The sequence below is a fragment of the Oncorhynchus masou genome, chromosome 23, assembly GCF_036934945.1.
Source record: "Oncorhynchus masou masou isolate Uvic2021 chromosome 23, UVic_Omas_1.1, whole genome shotgun sequence".
NCBI lineage: Eukaryota > Metazoa > Chordata > Actinopteri > Salmoniformes > Salmonidae > Oncorhynchus > Oncorhynchus masou.
In genome coordinates this window covers 31,902,770-31,924,003 of record NC_088234.1, presented here as the reverse complement: position 1 = coordinate 31,924,003, position 21,234 = coordinate 31,902,770, and the positions used below count along the sequence as shown (strand labels likewise).

Genomic DNA, 21,234 nt, shown 5'->3' with positions numbered 1-21,234 from the left:
GGTAAAATGGCTTAAGGACAACAAAGTCAAGGTATTGGAGTAGCCATCACAAAGCCCTGACCTCAATCCTATAGAAAATTTGTGGGCAGAATTGTAAAAGCGTGTGCGAGCAAGGAGGCCTACAAACCTGACCCAGCTACACCAGCTCTGTCAGGAGGAATGGGCCAAAATTCACCCAACTTATTGTGGGAAGCTTGTGGAAGGCTACCCGAAACATTTGACCCAAGTTAAACAATTTGAAGGCAATGCTACTAAATACTAATTGAGTGTATGTAAACTTCTGACCCAGTGGGAATGTGATGAAAGAAATAAAAGCTGAAATAACTAATTCTCTCTACTATTATTCTTATATTTCACATTCTTAAAATAAAGTGGTGATCCTAACTGACCTAAAACAGGGAATTTTAATTGGATTAAATGTCAGGAATTGTGAAAAACTGAGGTCAAATGTATTTGGCCAAGGTGAATGTAAACTTCCGACTTCAACTGTAGATGAGATGCCACAACAACACACAAGACACCACTCCGGATGTGACTATAATACAAAGAAGTGCCAGTCTACTGCTAAATAGGAAAGGCAATCAAGTCCCTGAAAAAAGGAATGCAAAAAAGGATATGTCATACAGATGTCTACAATTTTTTTTAAGTAAACCCAAAAGCTATCCATCTACTACTGCTAGCTACTATTCTAATCCATGTGGTTCTAGCCAAGTGTTTTAGCAATCAAAGGTGGAGTAATTTATTTAGTCTTCTATAACAGCCTTGATGGATTTCACAGGAGTCCTGTGTGATTTGTGATCAGGCAATGAGAAGGTCTGAGAGAATGGAGAGAGTTGGCATGCAGTCAAAATGGGAACTGACCCAGTAATCTACAGTACCGTCCTCCAAGCCAATCTGTTTAATATGCTCAGGAAATGGCTAAGCCAAGAAATGTGACACTGAGAACAATTAAGGGGAGGTGTATGTGTGTGTTTGTGTGTGAGTGTGTGTGCCCATGCATTTTAAAGTGTGAGAAACAGAGAGGTTGTGTGTGTGTCTTTCTACCTTCCTGTACATGGGAAAGAGAGGTGTGTGTGTGTGTGTGTGGGAGGGATTACAATATGTGAATTGGTGTAAGCCCTTTTATTTATATTCAATCAACAAGTATTACTCCTTTCCCCTCTCCTCTTACATTCACACTTGCAGCAAAGTAAGCTGACAGGAGGGTGATGAGATAAGTATTGGCATATTGACTGGATGTTTATACGGAAAGCCAATGTTAGAGGTCACTGTGAGTGTCACTTTATAATGTAGCCCATCTCTATATATATGAAACAGAATTAAAGCAATCATTAGGATGGGAAGATAATGTACAGTGACATTCAGATAGGACATCTGTCTGGTTCAATAGGATAGATACGGCTATACGAGGAATACTGTAGCTGTCCCCTCTCCTCACACAAACATAAATGCAATGGGTTCATACAGACAAACGTCAGAAGCCCTCATGCAAGCACACACACACCAGGGTATCCGTTAGGAAAATGACTGGGAAGTTACCAGGAAGACTTTAATTTACCGGCCATTTGAGAATTATGGTAATTCTTCTAAACAGAACTCTAAACAAAACTCCTGTAATGAAACATTTGCCAAAATGTAACTCTGGGAAAACACCATTCTAAACAGCACACTTGAGTGGTTACATATGTGACAGAAATGAAGATTTCAGTTTGAAACTTAGAAAGATGGGGAATCTAAAGATGCTACAACTAGCATTGTGCCTTTGGTTTCTGGACAAAAAACAAAATTTTATTTTCGAAAACCAATAGAACAGGAGATAAATCCTGGTTTCAATGGCATATGAAGAAAGTCTTTATAAAATAATTGCCTCCAAGATTCTATGGTTGGGTTTTACCTAAGCTGCATTGAAGCAAGGTAAGACATGCCTCATAATACGAAGTAAATCATTCAGGTTTCAAACAATTAAATAGATGTTTTGAGAATGCACACTGCCTCCAGCTCACATTGCAAAGTGGTGGATGACCTGCTGATAGTCTGCCTACCGTTGCCTATACACTTGAATGGCGAATGACAGGCACGCTTCAATTACCAGTTGAGAAACAAAAATATTAGCTCTTTTTAATCGTGGCAATCAAAACTTTTTTAACATGCGATTGCATTTACAATTGTTGGTTAAGTGAGCCTTGAATTCAAAATGAATCACAGACAGTGTCACCAGCAAAGCATCCCCACACCATCACACCTCCTCCTCCATGCTTCACCGTGGGAACCACACATGCGAAGAAAATCCGTTCACCTACTCTGTGTCTCACAAAGACACGGCAGTTGGAACTAAAAATCTCAAATTTGGACTCAAAGGACAGATTTTCACCGGTCTAATGTCCATTGCTGGTGTTTCTTGGCGTCCTTTAGTCGTGGTTTCTTTGCAGCAATTTGACCATGACGGCCTGATTCATGCAGTCTCCTCTGAACAGTTGGTGTTAAGATGTGTCTGTTACTTGAACTCTGTGAAGCATTTATTTGGGCTGCAATCTGAGATGCAGTTAACTCTAATGAATGTATCCTCTGCAGCAGATTCCAAGAACACAGGATGAGATGTTACTATCCGTTGTGCAAGCACTTCCAAGAGTTAATAAACAGTGAACGTGGTGAAATTTGGGGAGCGCATCGTCAGTAGTGTACCTTTGGTTCCTAGGGTGTTTCGGCCTTTCACACTATACACCCTCCCCAAAGGCGGCCAGCGACAGGGTGATCAATCCTACGCTTGCGTCCCATTCCCAATTAGTCATAGGAGTTGCCTTGTTGTTGATAGCCAACATCCCATGGGACTATGCATGGCAGGGGCGTCCTCCTCCCTGAGTCAAGCATTGTTGACCGCATACCTCCTGGCCCTCTCACTTCGGGGCCCAGCTGGGGTCTTTCCTCTTCATCCAGAGCCACTGACTGCTGCCTTCTGCCGCCTCTGATACAGCTTTGATTGCCGAACGCTGGCTCTGGCCCTTAATTCCCAGGTCTCTAAGCAGTCTGGTTGTAGATGTTGCCACAAAACCTCTGCAGCCCACCTCCACTGGTCGGACTTCTGTGTTCCAGCCATGATGCCGTGCTTCGGCAGCTAGATCAGCATAGCGCAGATGTTTTCGCTCATAAGCCTCATCTACTGAGTTTTCCCAGGGTACTGTGAGCTCAATGATGAAGACCTTATTGAGTGAACGGGACCAGAGCACCATGTCAGGTCTTAGGGTGGTGGTTGCGATCTCGGAGGAAACACAAGTTGCCGGCCAATGTCAGCTAGCATTTTCCAGTCGCGGGCCAAGCGCAGCTGGTCTCGCTCTAATGGTGTAGAGCCGCTCTTCGGTGGTTTAACCCCTTCGCGGACAAAGTTTGTCCGTAGGAGTGTGATGCTGCTGTGGGTGGTAGGGAGTTGGTGGCAGCTCGCTTGTCCTCCAGGGCGGACGCAAGGTTTTTAAGGACTTGGTTGTGACGCCAAGTGTAGCGTCCTTGGGTGAGGCTTGTTTTACACCCTGTGAGAATGTGCCTGAGGTTGGCTGGCATGGAACAGAGGGCACAGTCCGGATCTTCACCATACCATTGGTGAAGATTAACTGGTGTTGGAAGGACGTCATATGTTGCTCTGATTGAAAAGCTCAACCGCCTCGCTTCCATGGCCCACAGATCCTTCCAGCTGATCTTCCTCTTCTCCACACTGTCCCATCGAGTCCACTGTCCCTGTTTGGCAAGAGAGACTGCCTTGGCCCTCCTTGCAGCCTCCTCCTGATGGTGTACTTCCTGCACTACCATCTTCCGCCGCTCTGGTGCAGTGGCCTTACTCCAAGCAGCACGGCTAGTTAGCCCAAGGCCTCCTCTTCCTTGCTGAACATGACCCACAATGTCAGCATGTCTGAGGGCTGCTGTTGCCTCCTGGACTGCTTTTCCTGGCCTCCATTTGCGCCCAGTTGCCAAGGTCGGCGCGTTGTTGCTCACCACTGGGTCTCGAGATTCATTCAGTGTCATCTGGAGCCTGGTTTTTGCACACTTGAATTCCTCTGTTAGACTGGTGAGGGGCAGCTTGAGGACACCATCTCCATAGAGGCCTATGGTGGTAAGGCATCGTGGAACTCCGAGCCACTTCTTTAAGTAGCCTGTGACTCCTCTTTCTATCTTCTCCACTGTTGAGATTGGAACCTCATACAGTGCTAAGGGCCACAACACCCGGGGTAGGAGACCAAACTGCAGACACCAGGCCTTTAACTTTCCAGGTAGCTGGGTGTTGTCGATGGACTGTAGGCTACTACTGATGTCTTTGCGCAGCTGTTGCACCTGGTCTTTGTCCTTCAGGCTTGCATCATACCACCTTCCAAGGCTTTTTACCGGCTGCTCAGACACTGTTGGGATTTGGTCATCTCCGATGAAGAATTTCAGGTCAGAGAGTACTCCTTCACAATCGAGATGCTGCGTGACTTGGATGGTTTAATCTTCATACGGGCCCAGCTGATGTTCTCCTCGAGTTTTCTGAGCAGTCTCCTGGTGCATGGGACAGTGGTGGTCAATGTTGTAATGTCGTCCATGTAGGCTCTGAGTGGAGGGAGACGGAAACCAGAGTCGACTCGCTGTCCACCAGCAACCCATTTTGAGGATCTGATGATAACCTCCATTGCCATTGTGAATGCCAACGGAGAAATGGTACATCCCGCCATTATACCTACATTCAGGCACTGCCATGAGGTGGTGAACTCTGAGGTGGTGAAGCAGAACTGCAGATCCTGGAAGTACGACTTCACCAGGTTTGTGATGGTGTCCGGTATGTGGAAAAATCTTAAGGCAGACCACAGGAGTTCATGGGGCACAGAGCCAAATGCATTGGCGAGGTCGAGGAAGACTACATGGAGGTCCCTTTTCTCCACCTTGGCCATTTGGATCTGGTGCCAGATCATGCTGGAATGTTCCAAGCAGCCAGAGAACCCTGATATTCCTGCCTTCTGTACAGATGTATCGACGTACGCATTCCTTTGCAGGTACTCGGCCATCCTCTGGGCAATGACCCTAAAGAAGATTTTACCCTCGACATTCAGTAAGGAGATTGGGCGGAATTGGCTGATGTTCACTGCATCCTTCTCCTTAGGGATCAGGACCCCGCCTGCCCTACGCCACACTTTGGGTATTATCTTCTTCTGCCAAGCTGTTCTCATAAGCCTCCAGAGGAACCTCAGGACGTCTGGTGCGTTCTTATACACTTTGTACGGGACTCCATTTGGCCCCGGGGCTGATGCTGTTCTTGCCCGTCGAACTGTGTTTTCCACCTCTTTCCATGTCGGAGGGCTGATCTCAATATGATGTTCGGGGTTCAATGGGTGGGATATCTGATGGGATGGCCAGATGTTCATGTCGCTTTGAGTCAAAGTTTGTTGTTCTCAGGTGCTCCTCTAGGTCTTTCTTTGTTGTTTTTAGAGCTCCACTTTTTTTCCTTTGTGAAGAGACTTTTAAGGAACTTGAAAGGATCTTTGTAGAATCGAGTTCTAGTTTGTTCTTTCTTCCTTCTGCGTTTCCGTAGGTTCTCTGCTCTACGGAGGGATGCCAACCGGGTTTTGATGTCAGCCTGAAGTGCCTCTAGAGGTAACTCTGGGTCTTCCTTTCCTGTAGTGGTCCTCATGAGAGCCAGTTTTATCATAGCGCTTGATGATTTTTGTGACTGCACTTGAAGAAACTTTCAAAGTTCTTGAAATGTTCCGCATTGACTGACCATCATGTCTTATTTGAGCTGCTCTTGCCATAATATGGACTTGGTCTTTTACCAAATAAGGGTATCTTCTGTATACCACCTACCTTGTCACAACATAACTGATTGGCTCAAACGCATTAAGGAAAGAAATTCCACAAATGTACTTTTAACAAGGCACACCTGTTAATTGAAATGCATTCCAGGTGACTACTTAATGAAGCTGGTTGAGAGAATGCCAAGAGTGTGCAAAGCTGTCATCAAGGCAAAGGGTGACAACTTTGAAGAATCTCAAACATAAAAAATATTTTGATTTGTTTAACACTTTTTTGGTTACTATATGATTCCATATGTGTTATTTTATAGTTTTGATGTCTTCACTATTATTCTACAATGTAGATAATAGAAAATAATAAAGAAAAACCCTTGAATGAGTGGAACTACCACATAGGGTTGGCAGGTAGGTAGCCTAGTGGTCAGAGCGTCAAGCTAGTAACTGTAAAGGTTGCTGGATCGAGTCCCTGAGCTGACAAGGTAAAAATCTGTCATTCTACCACTGAACCCACTGTTCCCTGGTAGGCTGGCATTGTAAATAATAATTTGTTCTTAACTGACTTGCCTAATTAAATAAAAAGTCAAAACTTTTGACTGCTACTATACAGTACATGATGACTAATGAAAATACACCTACCCCAATTTAATAAAACAATTGTTTTAATTAACCTATAGACCTATAAGCATGCTGGTCAAATGTATTTACTTCGACAGATATTTCTATCAATGAATAAAATATTTTGCGATGGGATTGTTTTTTTCTCCTGGTCAAATTGACCAGCAACAATTTATCAGCTTTCATCTTTTTCAATTTGCTAAAACTGTCTACTGGAAACCCTGACACACACACACACACACACACACACACACACACACACACACACACACACACACACACACACACACACACACACACACACACACACACACACACACACACACACACACACACACACACTCACTCCTACTCACCTTTTAATCATCTTACAGCATTGGCATCCCATCTGGCCAACTGGGCAGTGAAGCTGTGAAAGGACAAAAAGCATTTTGTTACTAAAATAGAAAACTTAAAATGATAAATAACCACGATAATGTCGAAAACACAGAGAAAGGTTACGGCTGCCGCACATCAATAACTCTAATGACAAGCAAAGTCCCATCAAACTTGGTGACATTTTCAATCAGTGACAATATATTTTAAGACCCAGATGATAGAAAGGTTGAGAATGACAGTCCAAGACTGTCTGAGCAACAAACATTTTGACACATACTCTCAAGAAGTGTCAATTTATTTATCCAAGAGTTCTCTACTCACCTGTCCCATGGTGATGCCTGAGCGCTGTGTTCTGGGATGATGTGGTGTGTCTGTCTGAAGCGCTGATAAAGCTTTGGTATTCATCCATCCCAATTTATGTGTGTTTGTGAAAGAAAGAATCTAACAGCGTGCTTACACTAGGTATTATGTGTGTGTGTGTGTGTGTGTGTGGGTAGAGGATGGGGGTGATCTTTTCTCTTCTGGCAGTGTATGTGTTTCCCTAAGCTTTGGTATTTCTTTGCCTGGATAAATAATTAACAAGAGAGGCTCGAATGGGTCTGTATGCTTGCAAGAGAGAGAGAGAAGCAAGGACACAGTATCTTTCTCCCCCAGCTTTGGTCTTCACTAAAAAACAGAAAAAAGTGTAGCCGCAATGAAAAGTCAATGACCCCTTGCACATCTTAAAGGGAATAACTTGTTTACTTTCACAGAGACAATGCGGTGCTTACGGACAGCATTATGACAAACATTACTGTGAAATAAGAAATTATTAAGATATAAAGACAGTGAATTTTCAGCGTTCACTTTCAATGTAACAGTAAATGTCACATTGACATTCACTGCAACTCTGAAACAAGTAACAATATCTGTTACAGAGTTATGTTTACCTATCCAATAACACAGAAATCCTTTTTTTCCCCCTGTTGCATCATGTTTTCCTACAATATTTCCTACTGAACATGACCCAGGACTGATAGGTCAGGGGCACAAGCAGGTTTACATTGGCTTTGGACAGTTTGATAGAGAGATCCAGTAAAATGCCAGGGATGGACGTGTCTATCACTTAGCTAATGGCTTCGATTGGGTCATTAGTGCACAGCTTCAGTCAATCCCCTCAATGACACCTGTTGGGTTGACGGAAAGGAGAGTTCTCTTGATCGTCTACACAATATTTAAAGTAGCTTCCTTCTGCATGTCCTCTAGATACAGTGGGGAGAACAAGTATTTGATACACTGCCGATTTTGCATGTTTTCCGACTTACAAAGCATGTAGAGGTCTGTAATGTTTATAAAAGGTACACTTCAACTGTGAGAGACGGAATCTAAAACAAAAATCCAGAAAATCACATTGTATGATTTTTAAGTAATTATTTTGCATTTTATTGCATGACATAAGTATTTGATACATCAGAAAAGCAGAACTTAATGTTTGGTACAGAAACCTTTGTTTGTAATTACAGAGATGATATGTTTCCTGTAGTTCTTGACCAGGTTTGCACACACTGCAGCAGGGATTTTGGCCCACTCATCCATACAGGCCTTCTCCAGATCCTTCAGGTTTCGGGGCTGTCACTGGGCAATACGGACTTTCAGCTCCCTCCAAGGTCTTTCTATTGGGTTCAGGTCTGGAGAAGCATCCCAAAAAATGATGTTTCTACCTCCATGCTTCACGGTTGGGATGGTGTTCTTGGGATTGTACTCATCCTTCTTCCTCCAAACACGGCGAGTGGAGTTTAGACCAAAAAGCTCTATATTTGTCTCATTAGACCCCATTCCTCCTCTGGATCACCCAGATGGGTTATGGCAAACTTCAGACGGGCCTGGACATGTGCTGGCTTGAGCAGGGGGACCTTGCATGCGCTGCAGGATTTTAATCCATGACGGCGTAGTGTGTTACCAAGGCTACGCTGTGGCAGCAGCGTAGCCTAGTGGTTAGAGTGTTGGACTAGTAACCGGAAGGTTGCAAGTTCAAACCCCTGAGCTGACAAGGTACAACTCTGTCGTTCTGCCCCTGAACAGGAAGTTAACCCACTGTTCCTAGGTTGTCATTGAAAATAAGAATTTGTTCTTAACTGACTTGCCTGGTTAAATAAAGGTAAAAAAAAATGGTTTTCTTTGAGACTGTGGTCCCAGCTCTCTTCAGGTCACTGACCAGGTCCTGCCGTGAAGTTCTGGGCTGATTCCTCACCTTCCTCATAATCATTGATGCCCCACGAGGTGAGATCTTGCATGGAGCCCCAGACTGAGGGTGATTGACCATCATCTTGAACTTCTTCCATTTTCTAATAATTGCGCCAACAGTTGTTGCCTTCTCACCAAGCTGCTTGCCTATTGTCCTGCAGCCCATCCCAGCCTTGTGCAGGTCTACAATTTTATCCCTGATGTCCTTACACAGCTCTCTGGTCTTGGCCATTGTGGAGAGGTTGGAGTCTGTTTGATTGAGTGTGTGGACAGGTGTCTTTTATACAGCTATCGAGTTCAAACAGGTGCAGTTAAGAACCAGTGTATCTTTAATTATATGTAGAACATGTATCTTTAGTCAATGTTTATGATTAGTATTTCTGTTATCTAGCGTAACTTTCTATAATTCCTCCGGATATTTTGGAGGATTTTCTGAACATGGCGTCAATGTAAACCGAGATTTATGGATATAAAATGCATATTATCGAACAAAACATAAATGTACTGTGTAACATGTCATATGACTGTCATGTGATGAAGATTTTCAAGAGGTTAGTGATTGATTTTGTTTTCCTGCTTTTTTTCCCTGCTATCCTGCTTTTGTGATTTTTATCTTTTGCTGGAAAAAATGGCTACGTTTTTTCTTTGGTTTGGTGGTGGTCTAACATAAATACATGTTGTGTTTTCACCGTAAAACATTTTAAAAATCTGACACGCTGGGTAGATGAACAAGGTGTTTATCTTTCATTTGAGGAATTGGACTTGTTAATGTGTGGGAGGTTAAATATTTCTAAAGAATATTTTTGCATTCCCTTTGCCACCTTTTCAGCTGAACGGGGGGGTGGAGTTCCCGTAGGGGAACCCATCGCCTCAATTAACTTCTTGGCGCACCCATCCCGTTAGCGGGATCATTTTCGTCAACATCCAATGAATTCCAGAGCACCAAATTCAAATGAAATTACTAAAAATATTTAATTTTCATGAAATCACAAGTGCAATATAGCAAAACACAGCTTAGCTTAGTTTATCCACCTGGCATGTCAGATTTCAAAAAAGCTTTACAGCAAAAGCTATCCAAGCGTTTATGTTAGGACATCTCTCTCAGCAGACAAAACATTACAAACGCTAGCACCAAAGTAGATTGGTCTCGAAAGTCAGAAAAGCAATAAAATGAATCGCTTACCTTTGATGATCTTCGGATGATTGCACTCACGAGACTCCCCGTTACACAATAGATGTTCCTTTTGTTCCATAAATACTATTTTTATATCCAAAATACCTCCATTTGGTTGGTGCGTTTTATTCAGAAATCCACAGGCTCGAGCGGGCACGACGGGGCAGACGAAAATTACAAAGAGTATCCGTAAAGTTCGTAGAAACATGTCAAACATCTTTTATAATCAATCCTCAGATTGTTTTTACAATAAATAATAATATTTCAATCGGACCATAGCTTTTCAATAGGAGAGAGAGAAAATGTCTTCTCCAAGCTGTTGCGCATGCAAAACTCTGCTGGCACCCAGCCATCCACTGACGTGATGTGATCATTCTCGCAAATTGTTCAGAATTAAAAAGCCTTAAACTACATCTAAAGACTGTTCACACCATGTGGAAGCCATAGGGAAAGGAATCTGGTTTATATTCCTTTAAATGGAAGGAAGGCATGCAATGGAACAGGGAGCTTTCAAAATAAGAGGCACTTCCTAGTTGGATTTTCCTCAGGTTTTTGCCTGCAATATCAGTTCTGTTATATTCTGACAATATTGTGACAGTTTTGGAAACTTTATAGAGTGTTTTCTATCCTAATCTGACAATTACATGCATATTCTAGCTTCTGGGCCTGAGAAATAGGCAGTTTAATTTGGGTATGTTTTTCATCCAAACATCAAAATACTGCCCCTTACACTCAATTAAGGTTCTCTGCATCCACATTTTGACACAGACCAACAACACCACCACTCTTGTCAAGAGGGTACCCTCCAAGTACTCCCACTGCACCATCGAGTGCGTCCTGGCTGGATGTATCACAGCCTGGTACGTGAATTGCTCTGTCCACGACCACAAGACCCTCCAGCAGGTGGCGAAGATGGACATGTACAACACTGGGACCATACTCCCCACCCATAAAGGACATCTACTCGAAACAGTGCCCGAGGAAGGCCCGCAGTATCATCAAGGACTCCCAGCCACATTCCGCTCACTCCCTTACCGTCGGGCAAACACTATCGGGGTATGAGGTCTGATACCAACTCACGCACAAAACCACACAGATATACACTCATCCACACACGCAAGCAATGCGCACACACACACACAAACACATATACATTCATGTTATATACACATCACAATGTTGGATGGTATATACCATGTATATCCTGTACATACGACAAATACAACTTATAACTTCAACTGTGCTTGATTGAACTTGCCTGCCTAAATGTAACCAAAAGAAATGTCCCCAAAGAGCAAACTCAACCCACCTTGCTCAAAGTATCTGAATGTTTTCAAATAGTATTTGAAACCAGGTCTGCCTTGGGCTAACTAAGATGCTCCACTGAGCAAGAGAGAGAACCTAAAAAAATAAGTTAACTGAACCGTCCTGTTAAACAAACAGTAGCCTATTAGCATTTAGAGTACCTGGACCACTCCAAAGCATGCACACTCTGTGGTAATTGTTGAAGGAAGCAAAACTAAAATACCTGCTTGTACTTCAGGCTTCTAGTGGTGAGAAGGTATGAGTTACTTCTGGAACCTGAAGTTGACTATAAGTAGGCTACAGTTCACACCCAACTCCAGACCTTGGGGGACAGAGTACGGCTGGTTTTGGATTGAATCTATATAACTCAGAGATGGTTACTACTACACCTGGTTACTACTGTAACACAGTCTAATACTGAAAGGGAAGGAATAATATCAGCAAACACTATAGCCCTTAAGTACTAGAGTTGTGCACCACTGACCTAAAAGATAAAGACTGACAGACTGAGTGACAGACAGTACACCAAGTAGACCAGAAGAAGGAGAACTAGGGAGGGATGAGTGAGAGACCGTCACTACTGTCAATAAAAAGCATATTATTACATCACATCAATACTCCCTCTTCATAGGTCCCTTGGTAACCAATAACGGCAGCCTTTGAGTTACGAACGGTGGGTTAACTGCCTCGTTCAGGGGCAGAATGACAGATTTTCACTTTGCCAGCCCAGGGGATCCAATCTTGCAGCCTTACAGTTAACTAGTCCAATTCAATAACGACCTGCCCCTCTCTCGTTGCACTCCACAAGGAGACTGCCTCATTTGGAGGTGTACCTGTGGATGTATTTCAAGACCTAACTTCAAACTCAGTGTCTCTTTGCTTGACATCGTGGGAAAATCAAAAGAAGTCAGAGAGAAGGGAAAATCTCAAGAAGTCAAGACCTCAGAAAGACATGGTTGACCTCCACAAGTCTGGTTCATCCTTGGGAGCAATTCCCAAATGCCTGAAGGTACCATGTTCATCTGTACAAACAATAGTACGCAGGTATAAACAACATGGGACCATGCAGCCATCATACTGCTTAGGAAGGACACACGTTCTGTCTCCTAGAGATAAACGTACTTTGGTGCGAAAAGTGCAAATCAATCCCAGAACAACAGCATAGGACCTTGTGAAGATGCTGGAGGAAACAGGTACAAAAGTATCTATATCCACAGTAAAAATTAGTCCTATATCGATATAACCTGAAAGGCCGCTCAGCAAGGAAGAAGCCACTGCTCCAAAACCGCCATAAAAAAGCCAGACTACGGTTTGCATCTGCACATGGGGACAAAGTTCGTACTTTTTGGAGAAATGTCCTCTGGTCTAATGAAACAAAAATTGAACTATTTGGCCATAATGACCATCGTTATGTTTGGAGGAAAAAGGGGGAGGCTTGCAAGCCGAAGAACACCATCCCAAACATGAAGAACGGTGATGGCAGCATCATGTTGTGGGCGTGCTTTGCTGCAGGAGGGACTGGTGCACTTCACAAAATAGATGGCATCATGAGGCATGAAAATTATGTGGATATATTGAAGCAACATCTCAAGACATCAGTCAGGAAGTTAAAGCTTGGTCGCCAATGGGTCTTCCAAATGGAAAATCACCCCAAGCATACTTCCAGAATTGTGGCAAAATGGCTTAAGGACAACAAAATATAGGTATTGGAGTGGCCATCACAATGCACTGACCTCAATCGTATAGACAATTTATGGTCAGAACTGAAAAAGCGTGTGCGATCAAGGTTGTCTACAAACCTGACTCACACCAGCTCTGTCAGGAGGAATGGGCCAAAATTCCCCAACATATTGTGGGAAGCTTGTGGAAGGCTACCCGGAACATTTGACCCAAGTTAAACAATTTAAAGGCAATGCTACCATTAAATGTCAGGAATTGTGAAAAACTGAGTGTAAACTTCCAACTTCAACTGTGTCTGACACACAAATTGAAATCCGAAGCTCATTATTCTGTTGGAAGTATTCCAGGTGAGAACAATGATTAGTAATTTTGATGATCTGATGTAACTGTTGTGTTGTCTGCAAACTTAATGATGGTGTTGGAGTCATGCCTGGCCATGCAGTCGTGGGTGAACAGGGAGTACAGGAGGGGACTGAGCACGCACCCCTGGGGAGCTCCAGTGTTGAGGATCAGCATGGCAGATGTGTTGCTACCTACCCTCACCACCTGGGGGCGGCCCGTCAGGATGTCCAGGATCCAGTTGCAGAGGGAGGTGTTTAAGTCCCAGGATTCTTATCTTAGTGATGAGCTTTGAGGGTACTATGGTATTGAACGCTGAGCTGTCGTCAATGAACAGCATTCTCACATAAGTATTCCTTTTGTCCAGGTGGGAAAGGACAGTGTGGAGTGCAATAGAGATTGCATCATCTGTGGATCTGTTTGGGCGGTATGCAAATTGGAGTGGGTTTAGGGTTTCTGATAATGGTGTTGATGTGAGTCATTACCAACCTTTCAAAGCACTTCATGGCTACAGACGTGAGTGCTACGGGTCTGTAGTCATTTAGGCAGGTTGCCTTTGTGTTCTTGGGCACAGAGACTATGGTGGTCTGCTTGAAACATGTTGATATTACAGACTCAATCAGGGACATGTTGAAAATGTCAGTGAAGACACCTGCCAGTTGGTCAGCACATACCCGGAGCACACGTCCTGGTAATCCGTCTGGCCCCGCAGCTAAAGAGAGCGTGATCACACAGTCGTCCGGAACAGCTGATGCTCTCATGCATGCCTCAGTGTTGCTTGCCTCGAAGCGAGCATAGAAGTGATTTAGCTCGTCTGGTAGGGTCGTTTTACTGGGCAGCTCGCGGCTGTGCTTCCCTTTGTAGTCTGTAATAGTTTGCAAGTGTCGGAGCCGGTGTAGTATGATTCAATCTTAGCCCTGTATTGACGCTTTGCCTGTTTGATGGTTCGTCACAGGGCATAGCTGTGTTGATTGTTGTTTTTATCTGAAATAGCTGAAAGCCATACACCATATCTGTTACACTGCAGGTTCGTGTTGATAGTCCAAACATTTCACCATACCAAATAAGACAAAATACAGGTAGCATAATGTACAAAACACAGGGCTATAACATGTATTTTTCATGTTATAATTATTCATCAGAATATTTTCTCTGAGAGATAGACGTTGAATATCAGTCTCTGAAACTCTCCTCTGAGAGCTTGTTTAATGAGATGCTGGGGATCTGCTAGAATTTGGCCAATAATGGGCAATAATATAAGCTCTAAAAGTTTTAATGTGAAATATCTCAATCTCTCCACTGTAAAAGGCCCCCAGCGAGTTACAGTATCAAACAAATAAAATAAGGGCCCTTTGACTATTCACACAGAGAGATGGAAGACAAGAACAGAATGGCACTACCTGGTGACTCCTGTAGACCTTTAGAAAGGTTGGCTTGTGGTAATACATTGAAAATACATACTGTAACTTACAGTACAGTGTGCTTGTGTGCAAGCATGAGTGTGTGTGTGAATAGTGTGTTTTTATAGAACAGCCCTTATTTTCTTCATAGGAGGGCCATTTTTGACCCCTCTTATCAACTTTATGGCGTTTAAGACCCTACGAAATGATTCAAAATCCATGCCTCTCACCGATTCATTCACTCTTGTTCTTCTGTATATGGCATTTGGCAGTTAGATGTGTGTGAGAGTTTACCAAGCCTATACCTCCTTGCCACAAGCTTTGCGTAGACATATCTCGCTCTTGATAACCAAAGCACTTTCACAGAAAAGCTGATACTGTGACTGAATTAAGTAAACACAATATAGTAGTTTGTGATGCCATCATAATACGTTTCACAGATATAATGCTTCAGTCTAAAAGTCATCAGCCTACAGATTTTTTGTGAAGCGAAATGTGAGCCATGAACACACAATGACGCAGCATTAAAAGTGGGTTCATTTGAATAAGGCCAGGTAAGGCCAGATGGGTTACCCTGGTGCCCGTAGCCATGGTGATATGTCATGACGACTAAAGTACACAAAATGTGGTCTCATGAGATTGCAATAGGACCTCATTAGATTATCAAATACACACAATACAAAACGAACACACACATCAGTATTGACTTCCAGGATACTGGAATTGGTTAATAAAATTATTTTTGTCCTGTAAAAAGCTGTGTCAAGTAAAATTGGTGACTTTTAACATGATGTAAGCTATTTGAGACTGACACAGCCCATGTAAAACTCACTATCACTGAAATGTTACCAATGGCCATAATCATGCAACACACTGGGTGATACCCATATGAAAAAAGTATACTATGCTATACTATGCTCTAAATACTGTAGTATTACCATATTTATATACTATAGTATTCACTGTAATGTTTTTGCGGAACTATACTATAGTATTCACTGTAGTGTTTTTGTGGACATGACTGTAGTATACTGTAGCAAAGTGTATTATAGTACAAACTATAGTATATACTAAAAAAATTAATGTTGTGTTTCTGCAGATATTACTGTAGTATTTACAACAGTGTTTTTTCTTTTATTATCCTTGACATAGAAGTGGAGGGTTTCTCCTTGAAGAAACCTACTAGGCACATACTAAGAGGAAATTATCCATAACCTGTAGGAATGTATGATTGGAGTCTGAACAGATAGTTTGGGCACTTCTGCTTTTATCTATAACCTGCGGTCTATAATATACATGTAGGTTTTTCACTCATGGCTGCATATGGGGGATGGGAATAGGTCCAGCATATGCAAATTAGATCATGTTGTATTATTATATATTTAAAAACTGTGTTTTTGGGGACATTACTGTAGTATTTACTACAGTGTTTTTTTTTTGCGGATAATACTCTAGTATTTAATACAGTATTCTACAGCATACTAGAACATTCTATAGTAAGCTCTACACGGTCAAGGGATACTACAGTGTTTTAGTGTTGTCACGATACCAATATCGTGATACTAGGAAGTAAAGAGTGATAGGAAACAAAACATGAAGCAGACTACATTACTTGAGGAAAACAATCCCAATGTTAGAAAAACAGCCTTATGTTGTCACCAAGAGTCACATTTGTTTATTTTGCAAGCTATAGCACACAATATTTTACAAAAGTACGTTTTTAAAGGACCATAGAGGCGCAGCAGGGTAGCCTAGTGGTTAGAGAATTGGACTAGTAACCAAAAGGTTGCAAGTTCAAATCCCTGACCTGACAAGGTACAAATCTGTCATTCTGCCCCTGAACAAGCAGTTAACCCACTGTTCCTAGGCCGTCATTGAAAATAAGAATTTCTTCTTAACTGACTTGCCTAGTAAAGAAATTATGCTTCAGGTATTTTTTTTTTTGCCAAGGAAAATCTGGTATCGTAGTATTGCAATATTGTTATCCTGACAACACTACAGTGTGTAGTATAGTATTCCGCAGTATACTACAAAATTATATAGTAAGCACTACATGATCAAGGGATACTACAAAGTGTAGTATAGTATTCTACAGTATACTACAGTTTACTACAGAATACTATAGTATTAAATAGTAAACTGTAGTATTTTTTTATGTGGGTAGGGGTGGTGAGGTCATATAGACACAATGTGTGTGTGTGTGTGTGTGTGTGTGTGTGTGTGTGTGTGTGTGTGTGTGTGTGTGTGTGTGTGTGTGTGTGTGTGTGTGTGTGTGTGTGTGTGTGTGTGTGTGTGTGTGTGTGCAGTGCGTGGACAGTGGCAGAGAGCTCCAGGTGCTCTGTACACAACCTTGTGATAATGACGCTGTCCAACAGTGTTTGTTAAATTTTCAGCACGCTTGTCTGGAGCTGAGCGCAGAATGGGCAGGGCAATTACTTTACCTATCAACTGATGTTACATCTCTGTTTGTGTGTGTGTGTAATGTTTATCCAAATGAGAGAAAGAGAGAGAAGGGGGGTATCAGTTCATGTTCAATGAGTACACATAATGCACCTGTGTGTGGCTGTTTGGAGCCAAGAACAGCAAGAAAAAACATTCTTAACCAGAAGGGAAAACACACTATTTCAGGTTGTCTAGACGGGAACTTTTTCACTCAGGCCCACCTTCCAGCATTGGGGAACATCAAGTGGCGTTGAGCTAGACGTTTCTGACAAGTTATAAATAGCTCTCTAAGGTATGCAATGACTGACATGACAAGATGAAAATTGATGATGCACTACCCAATTTCGAAATTGCATCTTGTGCATTCTACTATTACAATCTTCAAGAGTAAGTTGAAAGCCAGACTGAGTTCCTTAAAAATACATTGTTTTTGATTGGGGGGGGGGGGGCGCACCACAGTTTGAGGCCCACCGGTCTAGACGATCAGTAACAACCTCAGACTGCTGCAATGAGAAGCATGACGAAGGTCTGGAGGTGAAGAGTTAACAATTTTATTACATTAAAATGTCCCGTACAAACAATGCACACACATGCTGGTGTGCATTCCCCAAACACCCCTTTTAAATGGCCTTGGGCATTTGCTCTCTCTCACTCTCTCTCTCAAACTCTTATCAGCATTTCTTATCACCCAACCCCAATACCCCCATAGTGCCAACAAACCGGCTGTTGGTCTCAGTACTGAGCCACTTAATAGGAAGTTACTGATCTAAGGTCAGTTCAGTGCTCTCATCCTAACATTATGGAGGATGGTAAGGTGATCCTAGATCTGTTGCCAAGGGCAAATGGACCCTGCTGACACTTCCTGGTTGTCACTAGGTTACAAGAACGGTAGGATGGGCACTAGGACACTTCTTCTTCTGCTTCTTCTTATTATTATTCAACGTAAGGTGTTCTTAGGCAGGAGAGAGCCACACTGATCAACATTGCACTGATGCGTAGCCTTTACCAATTACATTATGTCGCAGAGTATTTTCAACAACACCCACACCTTTGAGGTCAGTTCTATGTGTGTACAGCAGCCTCACTACCTGTGAAACACACCATAGTGGTGTACTGAATGATCCACATATTGAAATAGCTAGGCCTACATTTGGCAAATTGATGAGATTTGTAACAGCTGATAGACATGAAGTTCACATGGCATGAAGCACACATCAGGAAGTGCAAACAGTGCCCAAGGCCAAGCAAACAGCTTTTAGCTGATTTCAATGGACCATTACTGTTAAATCATTAACTTAATTAACTGCTATTATTTTAACTGCTATTGCCAACATTACATAAGACCTACCCATTCATCACTGTTATGGGGGGTGAGCTCTGCATATGTTAATATCATATAGGCCTATCATATGTCACAACAACCATCTATCCCTGTCTCTTTTCAGTCTCCAACTGAATGGCATTCAACAGGTCAATACACATTTTTGGCATATAGTTAAAGTCAAATCCATTTTAGACTCACACACACATACACAGTTTAAACCAATAACCTTAATTGCATTCTTAATTCTTTGACATCCCTCATTCTCTTGTGTTAGTGCAGTACTTACTAAAACAAAACGTATTTTATTTTCAATAACTGCATTTCCAAAGTTGATCTTATGAATTGTATACATGCAAATATTGTTCAAGGATTTAAATTTAACCATGGAAATAAAAGCCTTTGAAACTCGCGCAACATGTGTGCAAACCTGCTTTGTGCGTCTTTGTAAATAGCCATAGGCCTGTCATAACAACAACTACTTTCCACTGTTGTTGTTGTCAATACGTGACTTATAAACTTGTAATAACATTTTTCTAGTCTTCTACTACTTAGCAGAGGAGATGGAGAGAAACTTTACCTGTCGCGCTAACTGAAGGTGTGGGCACCCTTTCGCTGTAGTATCAACAATTCACGGATAAAAGTTCAAACCATCCGAAAAGTGAAGGTAGCATATTCAGTTCATATTTGACTATGATATTTCCTTTCCTTGTCGTGTTTGTTGCCGTCTGTTGCTGCAAAGGAAAAGTCCACCGTGACTACTATGTCCCATGTCACTGGCAAAGCACGGATATTTGAATGTTTGATGTTAGTCTAAGCAAGGCCTGGACTTGGGCTGCCTAGAGTTTGCATGGCTTCAATGAGCGATCATGTGACTTCGAAGTCGCTATTGCACATAAAAAGTGAGCTACTGCACATAAACATTTAAATTAGGTCCTATTAGGTGCTAAAAGAATGTGCATTTTTTTTGTTCAATCTCATTTATGCACAGATAGACAATTGACCACCTTTTACATGACAGTGACACAGCCATCCATCCCCTGTCACCTGTGACTTAACCAGTTCCATTTTTTAAATAAGAACCCAGACAGCACACAGACATCACGCGGACGTCGGACTGACAGCGATATCTCGTCAGTAGATCGTGTTCCATTTAGAACGTCGGCGAAAGGGCGAAATGCATGCTTTCTGCAAGGACAGTAAAATATTTTCAAGTCATGGTTCGCAATAAAACATTTTTTTAATCAGAAATATGTATAAAGCCTATGATTAAATAATGAATACAGGTGCAGGTGTCAATTATAAACCAATTGGCCGTTCTACTGCCATGTGTAGAAGATGAGAAATCCGAAGAGATGAGTTTGGAGTGTGAAGTTAAATCACAGAATCATTCATCCACATTGCGTCTCATGACAATGCTTTAAAACACGTTGGAGAAGTGAAAATTTTACTCATGAACATTTTTGAATTATTATGCAAATCTTAAAGTTACTAAAATATGATGTGATGCCAAATTGCTTAAAATGAATCAAACTAATCAATAAACAGTTGGCTACATTCATACATCAAATATTATGTTCTCTATAATACACAAGGGGGTTAGGGAATATGCCTACATTTGATGGAGGAAGAAATGTAATCAATAAATGGGGAGATCTGGACTAGGAATAATAAAGCAATTTTACAAAATAGGCTTGAATTATAAACTGACCCAGTATAGCATGCATGCAGCCACCACTTCAAATTATCCATTCATATAAATGCAATAAAATACATGAATGAAATGTTAATAATAATTGAGGGTTGTTATCTACAGGTAATTAGAAGAATATCCGAAAACTATCAGTACAGCCATGATCAAAGCTAGTGCGCAAAACTAAGGTCACATGGATACCTAGCGAGCTCACACTGGCAAGGCTCAGACTTATTTGACAGTTGGGTTGCCTGTGTTGCCAGTAACGTTAGCTACAAGCTGTCAAATTGGGTAACTATCTATTATTATTACATCGAATTGTCACTGAATTCAACTATCTACACGTTTGTAAATGCTGACTAACATTAACTTTAAAATATAGCTAAAGTTATACTGTAGCTAGCTAGCTAAAGTTACCGTGCCATTGGTCACCTATAACTAACGGTAATGTGTTGGTTTAGCTATAGCTGCAAATTAATCTAACGCGGTAGCTAGCTAGCAAACTATCGCATAGATTAGATTTAAATGTTATTATGTTAAATCAATTTGATGGAGTTGTAATGATAACGTTAACATTAATTTAAGGACAGCTGCTAGCTACAGTAGCTAACATTAGCTAGCTAGCCAACGCCAGTAATGTTAGCTATCTAACATTTTGGACTGGAGAACAGTTATCGTTGCTAGTTATTGAATTTACTCACTATGCAGGGCCGCATGACAAGCTCATGTTGTTGTCGTTCATGCCATTAAATAGCTACAGGTGCTAACCGTAGCTACATTAGGTTCCGGCGAGAGAATGTAGAAGGGATATTCAAAAGTAGCCCTGTCTGCCACTCCATAGACTTTCACTGTGTCCTCTATATCACATCATATAATGCTTTGCATTAAACTAAAAC

The 21,234-nt window shown here is 41.9% G+C and overlaps 1 protein-coding gene across 2 annotated transcripts in view; it reads right to left on the bottom strand.

Moving 5' to 3' along the window:
* The window catches only part of LOC135510747 (uncharacterized), a 31,037-nt gene extending 11,633 nt beyond the window's left edge, over window positions 1-19,404 (bottom strand). The window contains exons 1-2 of one of the 2 annotated variants that reach the window (XM_064931920.1): window positions 19,226-19,404; window positions 6,740-6,792 (exon numbers count right to left, since the gene is read on the bottom strand). In XM_064931920.1, the coding sequence (XP_064787992.1) occupies window positions 6,740-6,771 (32 nt within the window). In that variant the 5' untranslated portion in view covers window positions 6,772-6,792; window positions 19,226-19,404. Of the gene's footprint in view, window positions 1-6,739; window positions 6,793-7,082; window positions 7,219-19,225 lie in introns of those variants that run through there. The other variant, XM_064931919.1, reaches the window with a different exon arrangement.
* Window positions 19,405-21,234: the final 1,830 nt, after the last annotated feature.